Source organism: Primulina eburnea, chromosome 10 (genome assembly GCF_022965805.1).
Source record: "Primulina eburnea isolate SZY01 chromosome 10, ASM2296580v1, whole genome shotgun sequence".
Lineage (NCBI taxonomy): Eukaryota > Viridiplantae > Streptophyta > Magnoliopsida > Lamiales > Gesneriaceae > Primulina > Primulina eburnea.
In genome coordinates this window covers 1223458-1239814 of record NC_133110.1, presented here as the reverse complement: position 1 = coordinate 1239814, position 16357 = coordinate 1223458, and the positions used below count along the sequence as shown (strand labels likewise).

Genomic DNA, 16357 nt, shown 5'->3' with positions numbered 1-16357 from the left:
ATATATGCCAACAATTTCATACAAGCGGTTAATTAGCAAGAAAACAAACTGCTCTTAGAGGAAGATTCTTGGGTGTGTCACAGCGGTTAGAGCCTTAAGCCATTCATTCTGTTAGGTCTGTCTTTTGGCCAACGGGTTAGCCGCTATGAAACAGGTAGACGGGAGAAGGTCTCCGAAAGCTCTCATTCCAGCTTCAGGCACTCAAATGTATCTTTCATCGATCATAGAAACAAGAAGAGCGGCTCCACAAGGGCTTAACTTAACTCATGACAGCCAGAGATTCGGGAATATATATTAGAAAACTGAGATGCTGGTCTCTATGTAGACTGATTTGATCAAACGTTCACTTATATATCACTCACTCACTCTAGTACATTATATATATATATATGTTGAGTTGATAATGAACTTTTACTACAATTATAAGCTCAATTTATTTAAAGGTCGATTCCAGTGCCGAATTATTTCGTGTAGAGATGATCTCCTGCCCGAATCTGATCTTCGGTTGGGAAGAAAATTCGAATAATAAATAACGTACAAAGCTTTATCTATCAACCATATGAACCAGATTAATTTACTCTTAAAATGGCTTATGTATAGAAAAGAAGGAAAGGATTCAAGGACTAGTTGGTATTCCAGTCAAGTTGGCAAAATAAAATTGTAAAACAACAAATTAGTGGAACATACTTCAAAATCAAAGTTAACAAAAATAATGTCTTGTTCTAAATTCATTATAAGACGACATAAAATTCCGGCCAACCGTACCATAAAACGATTCCACATTCACTGGAATCCAACAACCACCGTAAAACTCAACTCACTGTCAGATTTGTAGTGAACGGAATCCCTGTAGCCGGCACCCATTGACTCGCCTGAATAAAATTCCCAGGAGCAAACTCAGCTGCCTCAGTCGCATTGGTGATAACCCGGTAACCTGGCCATGTCACTCTAGCACTCGTATTTGAACCCGGTCCCCGATTCTGATATTCTCCATAATAAAGAAAACTCACCGAGGAATTCTGATCCCATCGCAACCAGCCCGCAGGATCCACAAGGCTTTCCATTTTTGCAAGCATATAGACAGTCCTGGAATATAATTTCCAGGGCCTGCCAAGGTATGTTCTGAATTGTGATAAAACAGGAAGCAAATCGGCAGCAGCCGCAACTTTTCCGTAATGGATCGAAATCCCGGTGTTCTGATTCGGGTCTTCTCTTCCCTGAGCGGTGAAAACGTTCTGTTGTTTCGGGTTCGGCTTCCGGGCGTATAAACTGCAGTTTTGCAAGACGACCGCGGCGTTCCCGAAAATGAAGTCGATTGTTCCATAAACGTCGCATTCGCGGTAGAATTGTCTGAGGGAGTGTACGTAGAGAGTGTCTTGATACCCGATGAAGCGGCATTGGTAGAAGGCGGAGAAATCGGCGCCACTGCGGAGGGCTACGGCTTGGTGTTTATCTGGGCCGGCGTAGTTTTCAAAGCTGATGCCTTTGGCTATGAATCCGTTTCCGACTACAGCTGCAAGAAATAAAGGGATCAAACGATATGAGATTTAATTATTTGCAAAAACAGAATTGAGAAATTAATTATAATTTCATGTCTGAGAAATACATAATTAAGTACGAATTCTTGCATGCATGCAGAAACACAAATGAGCAGAATCATATGTGCGAATCTGGTTGGCTCGATCTATATTCGCAATAAATATTTTTCATTATTTACGTTGGCTCAGAAATTTGTGTCATAAAATTGACTTGTGAGATAATCTCACAAAAATTATTGTGCTTATTAATTATATGAATTGTCCATGTTGTCACCACGTAACACTATGAGTGTGTTTGGTTGAGTTGATTAAATAAGGATAGATTAATAGTCAAATATTTATCGTTAAAATTTTAAGATGTTTTAATAATCATTTTGACCCGGTTTAAGACCCAATTTTATTAATCAAATTATTCATTAAAGTTCAAAATATACACATTCGAGGTCAAATCAAGGTAAGTGCTACACTAAATGGACGTGACTCCCTCACCTAAAAATACATGGATCCTAATTTTCTACCAATAATTTATCGGGGTTGAAAATATATTAATATTTCGATATTATGTATGTTGGTTTTGATTAAACATGGGTATAAAAAAATATACAATGTAGGATCATATAACACATGATTAATATATACAAGTATTAAAAATTTAATAAATTAAATTATAACTTGATCAAATTCTGTTTATATATATAATGTTGTCTTTTTAAATAGTTAATATATATGTTTCAAATGAATTTTAAAACATCAAACTCAAGTATTTAGGTAATTAAATGATATTCAAAAAAAGTATTTAGATAATTGAAATGTTTTATAAGACGTTTATTACAACAAATTGAGTCAATATTTTTTTATAAACCGACAATAAATACAAAATAATTGTTGCATAAATCGATTTTACAGTTCCAATTGAGGTAAATTTTCGATCACAAAAATTTACGTAGAACGTTTTACTGGTCAATTTTATGAGACAAATATTTTATTTTGGTCATCAATAAAAAAGTATGACTTTTATATCGAAAATATCACTTTTATCGTAAATATGAGTAAAGTTGACTTATCTCACTAATAAAACCCATTAAAACGTTTCTTCAATACCTACTCATGTTCAATTTGAATAACGTAACTTTAAAAGCTGTGGTGCAATTAATTAATTAGATTCATTCACTCCACATGCACTTCAGGCTTCAATGCTTTCATAAGAAACTACAAGGAATACAGTAGCATAAATGGGTTCCTATTAACACTTTAAATTTTCATTATATTTTTTCCTTATGAGAAATTAATTATATGAGAAAGGATAATTAATCTGGAGAGAAAGAACTGACCAAAAGTAGAAGATTGGAAGGTAGTCCATCCATCAACCACACTCCGATTGCCCTTTATCCATGTTTTCTCGATTCCATCTCCCAAAAGCATTATCATTTTCTTCGAACTCCTCATGTCGATGTACTCAAAATACGCTCCAGCTTTTATGTATATCACGAACCTTGTGTTGCTGTTGCTCGGCGTCGCGTTTAATGCAGCATTAATGGTGGTGAAGTTGCCGCTGCCGTCTTTCGCCACCACCAGATTCACCTGAGTTTGGTTCGTTGTAGTCTGCAGCAATCTCCGGTCTTTTCGGATCAGCCAAGTGGGGAAACCGTCTCTTATTGTTCCATACTCAGGGAACTCCTGCTGCAGTAGGGAGCGGGGGTGTTTTTTCTTTGTCTCTCTCTTCTTCAGCTTCTTGACCATGGCCAGGCAGTTGCTGAAGTGCTTTGAGATTCTTCTCACCCTGCCTTCGATGAGTTTCCGGGTGTCGTTCTTGCTGTGTGCGAACCCGTCGAGGCAGGTGGCCTGATTCGTCATCGCGCCGCTGAGCAGCGTCAGCAAGTCGTCGTAGTAATTTGTAGTGGACGAGTTGCTGGTGGATAAGTCGGCGAGGACCTTTATCAGCTGGGAGATTGTGCTGGAAAAGAGCTGGAGGCAATCGTCGAGAGCTCGTAGGTCAATGGGCTCGAGCTTCTTTGCGAGTTTGCGGCGGATGGCAGAGCAGTTGGAGGCGGATTCTCTGATCTCCGTCATGGAGACGTTTACAGTGGCGGAGATGATTTCGGGGAGCGTTTTCCGGTGGTGGTCTGGTATGGACTCGACGGTGTTGGCGCATAGCTCGGGGTACGATGTATTCTGACATGTTGGGGTGTCGGAGTAAGTTTGAGAAATACCGGGGCGTGCGATGAGTAAGAATGCTAGAAAGGCCGATAGAGGCAGGAGTTTGGAGTTCATTCTTTCGGGACTTTGAAAATTGAAGGGGTCAGTTGAGTGAGATTATTTGGGCCTTTAAAGTTTAAATACTAAAAAAATAGTATTAATTATTCGATCCTCAATCTTCAAAAAATATTTAAAATTTAGCTTTTGTTTCTCCAAAATTTTCGATATGTACTATTTTTAAATTTTAATCATCACGGTATAACAAAGGATTTTTGGTATTGACTCCCCTTGTCGTATTACACTTACTTTGTCTTACATGTTTACATTTTTACACTTATAAAATATTTAAGTATCCAATTCACAAAATACAGGTGATATGAATATAAAAATCTCGTTTCGGGAAAATTTAATTTATAATTTTCTTTAATTTTTTTCTTCCATGACATTCACATTTTGCACAAAATAGATTGTGCTTCTTATAATTTTTTTTTCAAAAAATCTATAGAAGATAGGACGTCATATTATGAAATTGAAATATGTAACACGTTGTATAACAAATTTTCTCATTTGATCCCAACTTATGAAAAAATATTATTTTTTTATGTCAAAAATATTATTTTTGATTCCATATATGTACCAGATGGACTAATTTCACTAATATAAATCTGTAAAACTGTTTGACGAGAAACCTATTCTTATCGCATACCAAATAGGATAAGCTCGATAACGACTTCAAATGCACTTTGATGATAACCAATGGTCGTAAATTTTTTTGTTTCAGTATAAAATATGGAATGCTTTGTAAAATGGACGTAGATCGACAAATTTCATCTTTTCACTTCTTTATTCATTTAAATTAAATATACCAAATAGTCAACTCCATATTTTATCATGTAAAAATATACAATCGAGATATTTTAAAATTAGAGAAAATTCTAGTATGTATGACGCTACATTAAATATAGATTATTATTATTATTATATTAATACATAATCATATGATAAATTTGGCCTAAAACGTGTTTCAGCCCGTATACTAAATAATTTTGACCACAAATTTGCGGATCTGATGAAAAGAAATTTGTTTAATTACTTAGCATTAACTTGTTTTTTTAAATAAGCATTAACTTTCTACCGTTGAAATTGAATAATAAATTCGTTTCTTTATTATTTTATTTTGATTATCTTTTCAGGTTTCTATTTCCATGTGCATTTAATAGTCGTCTCTACTCGGTTTCAATAATGTAATATATATAAGGAAATTTCAACCTTTGCAAGAGCAATAAATATATTATACATCGAAATTTGCAATTAGTCAGAGTTGAACATTATAAACTTGGGAGGGATCGCTTTCATCCGTCATTTTTGAAGTCACTAATTGTCTTGAAAATAAAAATTATTGTGCGTATATATATATATATATATATATATATATATATATATATATATATATATATATATATATATATATATATAATTAATTATTATCGATTAAATCAATTTACAATTACAAAATTAAAAAAAATGAAATATAGATCACCATGCACAAGCCGAAAGATGTTCAAGATTTGCCAAAATTAAATTCTCAAGGGGTCGGACTATCACACAACCAACATAAACAATTGTGATCTGCTTTTTTTTTTTTTTAGCATCGAGAATTAATCTGATCGGATGCATTAAATAAGTCGAGAACATGGTGCAGCAACACGAGGATCCAAAATATTTTATTATTAATAAGATCCAATCTAGTCGTCTAATCAAATTTTTTTAGTACGTTTATAATCAATACAGTATCACAATATCAAACAACAATATCCGAAATCTCCTATCCAGAATTTATTTTCGTTATTTACTAAATAAATAATTTCGAACATAAAATTTTGGTAGTAAATAATTAAATTAATTTCGAAAGTCTAGTGTACTCATATTTTATATCCGTGAGACCGTCTTGTAATTCAATTCATTCAAAAACTTATATTGTGTTCATGCATGCATGCATGCTGTTAACAAGCTGTAATGAATTAATATATAGTGATCAAGTCGATCGGAGAAAGCGGCGGAAATACTGAATTCCTCGTGCTGGCTGTGTAAACCATTTATTCAATAACAATATATTTAGCAAGACCCGTTAAATATAGTCGATCGAATCAAGCAAAAATAAGTTTTACTTTCAAGAGTTTAGAATCTCGGGCCAAAAACATTATAATAATGTGATATGTTTAACAATTAACGTATGACATCATTAGGTTTGCTGAGCATTAGGAGAATTGGCCTCGATTGTCTGGTAATTAAGTTTCATACTTACAAAGGAATATCATATGTTGATGTAAATCAATTACGTGTTTGTCGTTTTAAGATTTTAGTTTTGTACGTACGTTGATAAATTTTACTTTTAACATGTTATCTTTGAATAATATTTGTTATTTTATTTTTAGTTTTTTTTCGTGTCTGATACTAATTAATGTAATGCTAACATGACAAAAGAATTTATCCACGTTATGAGGAATTGAAGCAGCGAATCTAGCTAGTTTACGTGTTGCTCGGTTAGCAAGTCTTCTCGGATGATGAAATCCTAAAAAGTCATGCTCCAAGAGAACATATTTAATTTGATTGATCAGTACCAATAGCTCTGGGCCAAAGAACTCCACAGTTGCACTCACTGCTCGGATTGCCTCTAAATAATCCAAATACACCGCCACATTAAAAATACCAAGTTGTTTGCATAGGTGCGTTCACAGGAGAATGGCAATTAACTCACCTCTAAAAGCCAAACCTGGATTGGGAATTCGTTGAGCTATAGCAGCTACTATTTTTCTCCGATGATCCCGAATAATACCTTTTGTTGTAAATTAACCAGTCCTTAATATCATTAAACCCCGCATCTACATCCAATCTAAACTGTCCAAACGAGGACTTTTTCCATTTGTGGCACATACTGGAGTCTTGAATTAGATCTGGTTGCATTAGTTTCTTGGTAGCAATTTGAAATTCCAATAGCAAGTTGGAAGCCCTATCTGCTCGAATGGTTTGCTTAGACTTCTCTGACTCATGTTTCCCGACAGAAAGTTCTTTCCACGTAGCCCAAACCACACACAAAACACTTCCAGCTCATCCAAAGATGCACAATTCGACACTTACAAAATAATCACCAAGAAAGTACAATGATGTGTTTGATACAATACCTTCCAAAAAGGTTCATACATGTTTACCACTCGAGCAGAAGAATAAAGAGTGACATGTATTTACCAAATGAGAATAGAATAAAGAGCACATATATACCGTGACAGGAGCGGGCTAAGTTTAGTTCAGTTGCAATGTAGTCATGAGCAAATCCGCCGCGGCCGCAAATTTGCCATATTGGATCGAAATCCCGGTGTTCTTATTCGGCCTTCTCTTCCCTGAGCGGTGAAAATGTTCTGTTGATTCGGGTTCGGCTTCCGCGCGTACAGACTGCAGTTTTGCAAGAGTAAATTTCAGGGTTTATTTCCACAAAATTGAATTTCAGGGTTTATATTCTCCCCTGGCTAGTGTCATACGATTGAATTTCAGGGTCTATTTCCATGCGCACTAAATCTCTAACTCATACAAGAGTGATAAATAAATTATCGAAATTTGCAATTAGTCAAAGTTGAACGTTAGAAACGGCTATAGAGGAAATCTCAGCCTCGTTTTCGAAAAAAAAAATGGATCATTAGCTTGAACTAAATTGGTTAAAATTAGATATGCCATTCATATTAAAAGTCTGCTAGATCGGATAGAGTGACCTTAATTATTTTGTGCTCATGCTTGAAGATTATATGGTTCATATTTTGGAAGGTTTTTTACTTTCTCTCCCATATATTATTTCCTATTATCCAATAAAGATAGTCTTTCAGAGGGGAAAAAAAGATAAGCCGTTCTGATTAAAATAAGGAAAATTTAATTTTTTTCTTATATGTATTTTTTTATCATTTTTTTTTCATTTGCTATGTCTATTATTATTATTTTGACAATTTCAATCCTTTCTAGCGTGTATAACATCAATGCGACACTAACTTGTTTAGTATAATATCATCAATTTCGATGACAAATGTATAAAATTGCTAATAATCGAAATATATATAAAAGACTAAAACTGAAATTTGATAAAATAAATTATCAAAATCAAAATAAAGGAAACTCCCATGAACAAAAGACGATTTCCCTTTAATTATTTAATTGAAAATAATTTATTTTTTATTCTTTGCAGCTACCGCAATACATGTGATTCATTTCCGTCCCATTTAATTTGTTGTATTTGCATGGGAATGTATGTATATTAATCCATCTTTTGGGGTTTTTTAGTGTATAATATCAAGTAATTTTTTTTGTCAGATTCGAGAGAATTATTATTTTTTTACAATTTAATGATGATGCTAATTGCAATTATTAATGATGTCGACCGGGCAAATCGGGTAATAGCCGGATGTGCAATCTGCCAAGTCTGTTGTTTGAATATCTGTGCGGTTGGAATTTTCTATAATGAATGACCGGTGGTCCGGGAAGATTGAGTTCCCTATAGCCTGAGAACCAACGCCCGGGATGACCTGGGTATTAATCCTGAAATCACAGAACGTAAAAAGGGGGGGGAAGGGCGCCGGAAGTTGTTCCGGCGTATCCACTCCGACGCTCAAGTCAGTGATGTACGCAAAAGAAAACTGAGGAAGAAAGTAAGAATATTTGTGAGTGCTTGTGAGTATTCAGAGAAGAGTCGATACCTCTGTGAAATCCCAACGGAGGGTACTTATAGATGAAGTTGGTAGATAACTTGCCCGCAAAACTCGGATGGTGGTCCATGACTTGGGGTCATGGGCCACGTTGCAAAATAGTGGGCCATGTACTGGGAGTGGACTTGGTCATGGAGTGTGGGAGGATGGGCTCCGCGATGTCCGGAAGACGTGTTTGTCAGGGAGAGAACGTGTCTCTTTCCCGGGTATTTTCCACCCGGGTGCCTCTGAGGTACTTTTCCGCCTGGGAAGTTTTTACCCCGGGTATTGGCTAATTGTTCATTGGACGATGGCTCGCCAAGTGATTTATTGGGAATTCCTCAGATAACTAAGTGCACAACTTGCCGGGCGTCTGAAGATCCGGGATCCTGTTTTTCACCCCGGCTTACTGAAAGTAATTGCACTTTGATATTTTCTCTCTGCTCTGATCTTGCCCGAGTTCGAGAACCTCTCGGGTCAGGGTCTGTACCCGGGCCCGGGCTCCCTTGGGGCATCACCACTCCCGCCTAAAAAAGTCGGGCTAGAGTCTGTCTCGCTGTCCCGATCAGTAAAAAACAGTTCTCCTGGTGATAGCGGAATCTTTTAGAATTCTACAGATGTGGATATTATTGCTGATGCTGTCGTAAGCCCTAAAATTCAAACTTATCCGCAATGTTTCGTGTTTCGAAGACTGTTATGATATCTCGATACTTACGCCTGTCTTTTCGCCTGCTCGGTGCAACTTCCAATACTCATCTCAACCGTTGATATATTCGAGAAGCAACGATTGTGATACACTTCTCCTCCCTATATAGTATCCTCCAACCCTTCCACTATCCCTTGCTGATTACTTCAATAGATATGACCGGTGCAAGCAGCTCAAGAACCCCATGGATGGCTGAGGCCCTGAGGGAGCCCAACCTTGAAGTCCAAAAATCCATCATAGAAGACGAAGTTCTTAACGAAGTTCTCGGCTATTGGGAAGAGCTTCAAGAACTGAAACTTCTCTATGATTATGAGGAGACCATCACCCCTACCCTGGTACTCAAACTAAAGAAAATGCGCAAACAACTACACATAGCTGAGTGGGTGGACATCTTCACGGATGGCCATGTATATCAGCTGATGCTTCGGAAAGAATTGAAGCTCTTGAAGAACATTCTCGATTCTCCCAGCTTCATGCAAGGCTCCACTCCCCCGCTGTCTGCTTGGTTGAAGATACGCATAATTGTTGTAGAAGAGAAATATGATGATGTAATACGTGCCAATGTACACGGTTAAATAAAAATTTTATCTCATTTTCCTTCTCTATCATTGCCCGGAGACGACGATTTTAAACCTATTAATTAACACGTGCATCACGGATTGTATTATTTGATGAAATGACTTACCAGGACCCCTGCACTTAATACCTCCCGAGACATTAATACAAACGTCGGGACCTCGTGCTTCTCGGGCTGTGAATGACACGCCTGAGCCTCGTGTCTCTCGGGCCTCGTAAAATACCGAGGACTTATGCTTCCCGGGCTTCACAAAATGTCGGTAACCTAAGACTTCCCGACCTATGGTATAGTATCGCAATCATACACAACCCTGATTTTCGACACGAAAATCGTGCCGGGGGTCTCCTCATTCCCCGAGGCAATGATGACACTGCGGCATTGATATTGGCTCATGTCCCTTTGATTACTCGGACCAATTTACGAGGCGGTTGCTGACCATACACGTATTCTTACACCAACGGCTGTGATTAACTTTTTTACTGCATAAATGCGCAGTCGTTTGGTATGGTCGGGAACTCTTCGACTTCCCCCGTATTCAGTACCCTTTGCCTATAAATAAGCAAATGCAGGTGCGGTAAAAACAACACTTTCAATATGCCAAGTTCAAGCGAATCCACTGTCTGCAACTGGTAGCCCTCCAAATTCATCTGGTCCAGGACCTCCTGGAAAATAATGTTCACCGAGCTTCCCGAATCGATGAAAACCCGACGAATGTCATAATTTGCCACCTTCGCTTGGATGACCAAGGCATCATTGTGTGGGAGGCTGACTCCCTGAAGATCCCGGGGACCAAAGCTGATCACCGGCCCCTCATCCCTCCCTACATCCTCCACTCCAAAACTCTCTTGTCGGGAATGTGCTTTCCTGGCCCGGTTGGAATCTCCATCCGTTGATCCCCTCGAGATCATTTTAATCACCCCAAGGGTGGGCGACCCTCCTCCGTCCCTGTTTTCCCGACCACGAGACGTTTGACCGGTATTATCTTTCTTTTCTTGTCTGACCTGGCCTTTGTCCCCCGGCTTGTACCCTGCATCTTTATTTACCCACGGGAGCCCCCGGGGCTTCTTTGTTAACTGTGTCTGCTCCCCGGGGCCCGACTGGGAAGGGGCCCGTTTCAGTCTTCGGCACTCACTTGTGCTATGAGCACATTCTCCATGATAGGAGCACCTCTTGGGAGTGTGTGGCAGGCTTGGAGGTGACCGATATAATTTGGGTCCCTGATCGCCGCTGCAAAGATGGACTCCTTCACCCCGGTGCGGCTTCATGGGGGTGTATCTAGAGAAACGCCCGAGATTATTTCCCCGGGCGTTGTCCTCAACTTTCCCGACTCGATCATTTCTTTCTCGGCGGGTGGATTCCCTCTTCTGCCGTTGCGCTTCCTCCATGTTTATGTACTTTTCTGCTCGGGACAGCAGATCCTCAAAATTCTCGGGCTGCTTCTTCACCAAAGACCTGAAAAAATCTCCCTCCTTGAGTCCCTGAGTGAACGCTGTAGTTTTGGTTTCAGGAGCACAAGCCGGCACCTCCAGGGATGCTTTATTGAACCGGCGAATGTACGCCCGAAGAGATTCATCACCTGATTGCTTTACCTCGAACAAGCTAAAGGCAGTCTTCTTATACCTCTTGCTGCTGCTAAAGTGGTGCAAGAAAGTGTCTTTGAAACCTGCAAAAGATTGTATGCTCCGGGGTTTCAACTTTTCGAACCACCTCTGGGCAGAGTCCACTAGGGTGGTGAGGAACACCTTGCACTTGATTTTGTCAGAGTAGCAATGTAACATGGCCATATTCTCAAATCGGGTGAGATGCTCGTCAGGGTCTGAGTTTCCATCATACTCCCGTATTTTGGTAGCTTTGAAATGAGCTGGGAGGGGCTCACTCACAATCTCCAGGGAGAAAGGGTATCCCTGGGAAGCAGCCGGGGTTGAAACCTGAGATGACCCTGCTTTAGCTTACAACTCTTTCACTTTCTTCTTCAAATCTTCTAGCTCCTGGACCATAACAAAGGTAGGAGCTTTGGAAAACGCCTGGGAATTCTCTTCCCTGTCTCTTTCTTTTTCAAGAGGAGACTCTCCCATTGCCTCATTTTCCTTTGAGTGGCTGGGTTCAGGTAGGCCCCTTTCTGCGAGGGCTTTTTGGACCGCAGCAGCTATCAACTGAGCCAACTCCTCTGGGAGGTGACTGGGCAATGAATTTTCTTGACCTCCTTCCGGATTTTGAGGACCAGAGTGGTTCCCCGTAGTTTTACGAGTGGTAACCATATCTACGTCTTTAGCTACAGTTTCCCACAGACGGCGCCAATGATGTCGACCGCGCAAATCGGGTAATAGCCGGATGTGCAATCTGCCAAGTCTGGTGTTTGAATATCTGTGCGGTTGGAATTTTCTATAATGAATGACCGGTGGTCCGGGAAGTTTGAGTTCCCTATAGCCTGAGAACCAACGCCCGGGATGACCTATGTATTAATCCTGAAATCACAGAACGTAAAAAGGGGGGGAAGGGCGCCGGAAGTTGTTCCGGCGTATCCACTCCGACGCTCAAGTCAGTGATGTACGCAAAGGAAAACTGAGGAAGAAAGTAAGAATATTTGTGAGTGCTTGTGAGTATTCAGAGAAGAGTCGATACCTCTGTGAAATCCCAACGGAGGGTACTTATAGATGAAGTTGGTAGATAACTTGCCCGCAAAGCTCGGATGGTGGTCCATGACTTGGGGTCATGGGCCACGTTGCAAAATAGTGGGCCATGTACTGGGAGTGGACTTGGTCATGGAGTGTGGGAGGATGGGCTCCGCGATGTCCGGAAGACGTGTTTGTCAGGGAGAGAACGTGTCTCTTTCCCGGGTATTTTCCACCCGGGTGCCTCTGAGGTACTTTTCCGCCTGGGAAGTTTTTACCGCGGGTATTGGCTAATTGTTCATTGGACGATGGCTCGCCAAGTGATTTATTGGGAATTCCTTAGATAACTAAGTGCACAACTTGCCGGGCGTCTGAAGATTCGGGATCCTGTTTTTCACCCCGGCTTACTGAAAGTAATTGCACTTTGATATTTTTCTCTCTGCTCTGATCTTGCCCGAGTTCGAGAACCTCTCGGGTCAGGGTCTGTACCCGGGCCCGGGCTCCCTTGGGGCATCAATTAATATTGAATTAATTGTGACGATTGTATATATACTCTCTTGATTATAATATGTTGAATCCCACCACAAGTTGAAGATGTTCAAGATTTGTGGGATTATAAATTTCTCACGTACGTGATTGGATAATGACACAAAATAAATAATTGTATGATATAACTGTTATGATCCGGGTGAATATAGTGAGTTGGGTCGGGCAATTCACCGAATCTGATAAGAAGTTGATGAGGGAAAAATGAGCACCAAGATGTATCCCAAATTGAAAGCATCTCTCTGGAGTACATATGCAATGATGTCCCGAAACAGGAAGACAAACACGTGAATGAACGCCATAGAGTGTCCGGCGTGGTCACTCTGGTGTTTAAGTCAGCAGGTGAAGATGAAGAAAACTAATATAACTTTTAGAGAAAAAATAATGTCACTGGTGTATATATGTGTATATATATGTGTATATCTAAATTTAATATGAAGAAAACATGATATTTATAAGAAAGAAATCCATAATCATCTTATTTTCTGTGTCCACTTACTAATTAAGGCAAAAATGTCACGCCCCGAGACCGGGGTTAGTAGACACCGGCGTTGTTTATCAATCACACAATTAAAAACAACCAGCCTCGTAGCACAGTATAAACCGAAAACCAGTTTATTATTCATAATTTCTCAAAAACTTATGTCTTTACAACTGAATTAAAATAAATCTGCGGAAGCGTCTAACATAAAATTAAAAGTAAAATAACATAACTAAACTAAATCGGAAAATTCACCATCCCCAAAATTGTTCAGATTCTTCTTCTTCAACCCGTTCTTCGGATTTATCTGGGAAAGTGTGTAAGGGGTGAGTATTTTGGGAATACTCAGTAAATGGGGGACTTTGAATACCACATAACATTTTATAACAATTTCGAATCATAACATAGCATGCTTTTCATAATCGTAACATAATATTCATAACAACACTGCGATTTTTCACCTTTCATGGTTTACTGATAACAGTCCCTAAGTTTTGATCCTCTAAGGGGGCGAGGCCATAAAACAGTTCTATCCCACTGTTAGGGGCCATATGTTGGAATTCCACCCATTTTCAGGGAATTCTCACAGTGTCAATAAAAGACGTACCAACTTTCGTAAAAAAAACGTATAGACAAAACGACGGTACTCGACCGCATTTTTAAACCAAAAACCGAAAATTCATATGCATAAAACCGAAATTTAAAACAGCCCACTTACCTTAAATTCTTAAAAAAACTAGGTTTCTTCGAAATTCCTATTTCCCTGGCTGGACGGCGGCAACGCTTCGCTGTGCTCGAAAACTCCTAAGGGGACTAGGGGGATTCTCGAAAATTTGGAGGAGAAAGAGGTGTGATTTTCAAATACAGGGCCCTCCTATTTATAGGGGTTGGCTGCTATCGTGATCGAGTGATATCGCGATGAAATCTGGCTTAAATCTTTTATCTCAAATCGTGATCTATCCGTGATATGTTCCAAAAATTAAATCTTTTATCCCATACAATTTCGAAATTTGATAATAATCTGATATGATCCCGATTGTACAGAATCTCGGGTTTTACATCCCTCCCTCCTTATGGGAAGTTTCGTCCTCGAAACTTGGATTGACTTGGTTTATGAAGAGGTACGGGTATTGGTTTCTTATCCTTTCTTCTAGCTCCCACGTGGCTTCTCTTTCGGTGTGGTTATTCGAAAGGTTCAGCTAGTGATTCAGATTAAGTCTTAATCTCTTAGCAAATCTCTTAGATACGAAAGAATGCGTAGCACCGCAATCAAATAACGCGTAAGCAGGTACTTTTTGAATTAGGATGGTACCTGAAATGATTTCATTGGCGTCGTCGGCCTCTTCTTGAGTCATAGCAAAGACCCTAGCGTTAGGCTTTCCTTCCCTTGGCTTGTTGGGGTTAGCTCCTGTATTTGGTCCAGTTCCTTTGTTGGGCCCGGCGGCTTGGTTGGCGGCAGTAGGACATTCGGCAATTCGGTGTCCCGCTTTCCCACATCCGAAGCATACACCACTGTTTCTTCGGCATTCTCCCAGGTGTCGTAAGTGACAAGTTGGGCAAGGCTTAATATCCTGGTAACTTGAGGTAGGCGGAGGACCTTTGGATGGTTCACCGGACTGGTTCGGCTTCTTGAAAGTCTGATCGCTACGTGAGGACTGATTATTCATAGGCCTTTTGTTCTTGAATTCCTTCTCTCTGCGCTGGATGTCAGTTTCAGCTCGGATAGCTGCACCCATAAGATCTGAAAAATTCGCGGGTTGGTAGACTGCTAGTGCTGATTGGATCCTGCTGTTCAATCCCTTCTTGAAGCGGTGCAATTTCAAAACTTCGTCTGCCATGATTGTCGGAGCATAAGATCCAAGGGCATTGAACTGGGAGGTGTATTCCACAACCGACATATCCGGAGTTTGAGTGAGGTTTTCAAACTCACTCAGTTTCTGCAGTCTGACCTCGGCTGGATAATACTGTTTCAGAAGGCTTCTCGGAATCGCTGCCAAGTCATTGGTCCTGCAGCTGTCATGGCTGGCGAGATTGCTTCCCACCATTTTCCTGCTTTATCTTCCAGGAACGGCATAGTCACGTCCACTTTCAGTACCTCAGGAACTTCCAATAGGCGATGTTGAGTCTCTATACTTTTTAGCCAGCTCTGGCTAGCTTCAGGGTCAGCAGCTCCACTGAAGGTTGGACATCTGTTCTTGCGGAGTGATTCATAGTGGAACTTGATTCCATTTGGTGGTGGAGGTGGTGGTGGCTGATTGACGTTCTGATTTCCCAATCCTTGCAGTGTTGTCGCCACAATAGTGGCTATGGCCATAAGATCAGCTTGGCTTAAGTTGACTGCAGGCGGGGGTCCATTCCCTTGCTCGTTCTCCTGTCCGCCTTCACGGTTGGCATTAGCGTAGCGCGGGTTGCGGTTCTGTCTTGGGGGTCTACCGGCCATTTCCTACAATGCAAGTTCTAAGAATTTGTACGAGTAAGATTTATGCAATAGATTACGTAGAAGTAAATTGAAATCAATGGAACAAATAAAATATTTTATTGATTTCTCAAGCAGGAAAACAAATGAACATGACCAATCCAAATGAATTAAAAGTATTTTACCAATCTATTGAAATGAATGTACTGAATAGAAAAACGTAGCGATAATAGAAATTAACTACTAAGAACGGTTCACTAAAACACTCTAATCCGATATCTCTCCATTTCCTGGAAACAATAAAAAGGAAATGCCCAGAATATCAAAAAAATATGACATAATAAAATATCAAGGTCATATAGAGTCGATATATAAAAATAATTAAATTTTTCGAAAATTTCCAAAAATAGAAGGATAACGTTGGCGGGTTGACTCGTTGACTCGGTCGAGTTGACTCTCCGGGTTGACTCGCCGGAGTATGGTCGGAGCAAAATAATGTGTCGGCGAAGGGGTCAGAATCACAGAACCGGTGGTGGCACGGCCAGAATCGGTCGGAAAGCC

At 39.9% G+C, this 16357-nt stretch overlaps 2 protein-coding genes across 2 annotated transcripts; both read right to left on the bottom strand.

The window, feature by feature from the left end:
• Positions 1-612: 612 nt before the first annotated feature.
• On the bottom strand, positions 613-3845 carry LOC140842297 (pectinesterase-like). The gene is made up of 2 exons (XM_073210076.1): positions 2870-3845; positions 613-1513 (listed from the first exon to the last, which is right to left on the bottom strand). The coding sequence occupies exons 1-2, from the start codon at positions 3807-3809 to the stop codon at positions 813-815; spliced, it is 1641 nt and encodes a 546-aa protein (XP_073066177.1). The 5' UTR covers positions 3810-3845; the 3' UTR covers positions 613-812.
• Positions 3846-10217: 6372 nt separating this feature from the next.
• LOC140803649 (uncharacterized) lies at positions 10218-11525 on the bottom strand. Its single transcript, XM_073159551.1, has one exon. It carries the CDS (start codon positions 11523-11525, stop codon positions 10218-10220), a length of 1308 nt encoding a protein of 435 aa, XP_073015652.1.
• Positions 11526-16357: the final 4832 nt, after the last annotated feature.

Coding starts and splice junctions, on each gene's coding strand:
- LOC140842297 (XM_073210076.1), bottom strand. CDS start 3,809: ATGAACTCCAAACTCCTGCCTCTATCGGCCTTTCTAGCATTCTTACTC. Junction 1,514..2,869: donor CTTCCAATCTTCTACTTTTG/GTCAGTTCTTTC, acceptor TATTTCTTGCAG/CTGTAGTCGGAAACGGATTC.
- LOC140803649 (XM_073159551.1), bottom strand. CDS start 11,525: ATGGCCATGTTACATTGCTACTCTGACAAAATCAAGTGCAAGGTGTTC.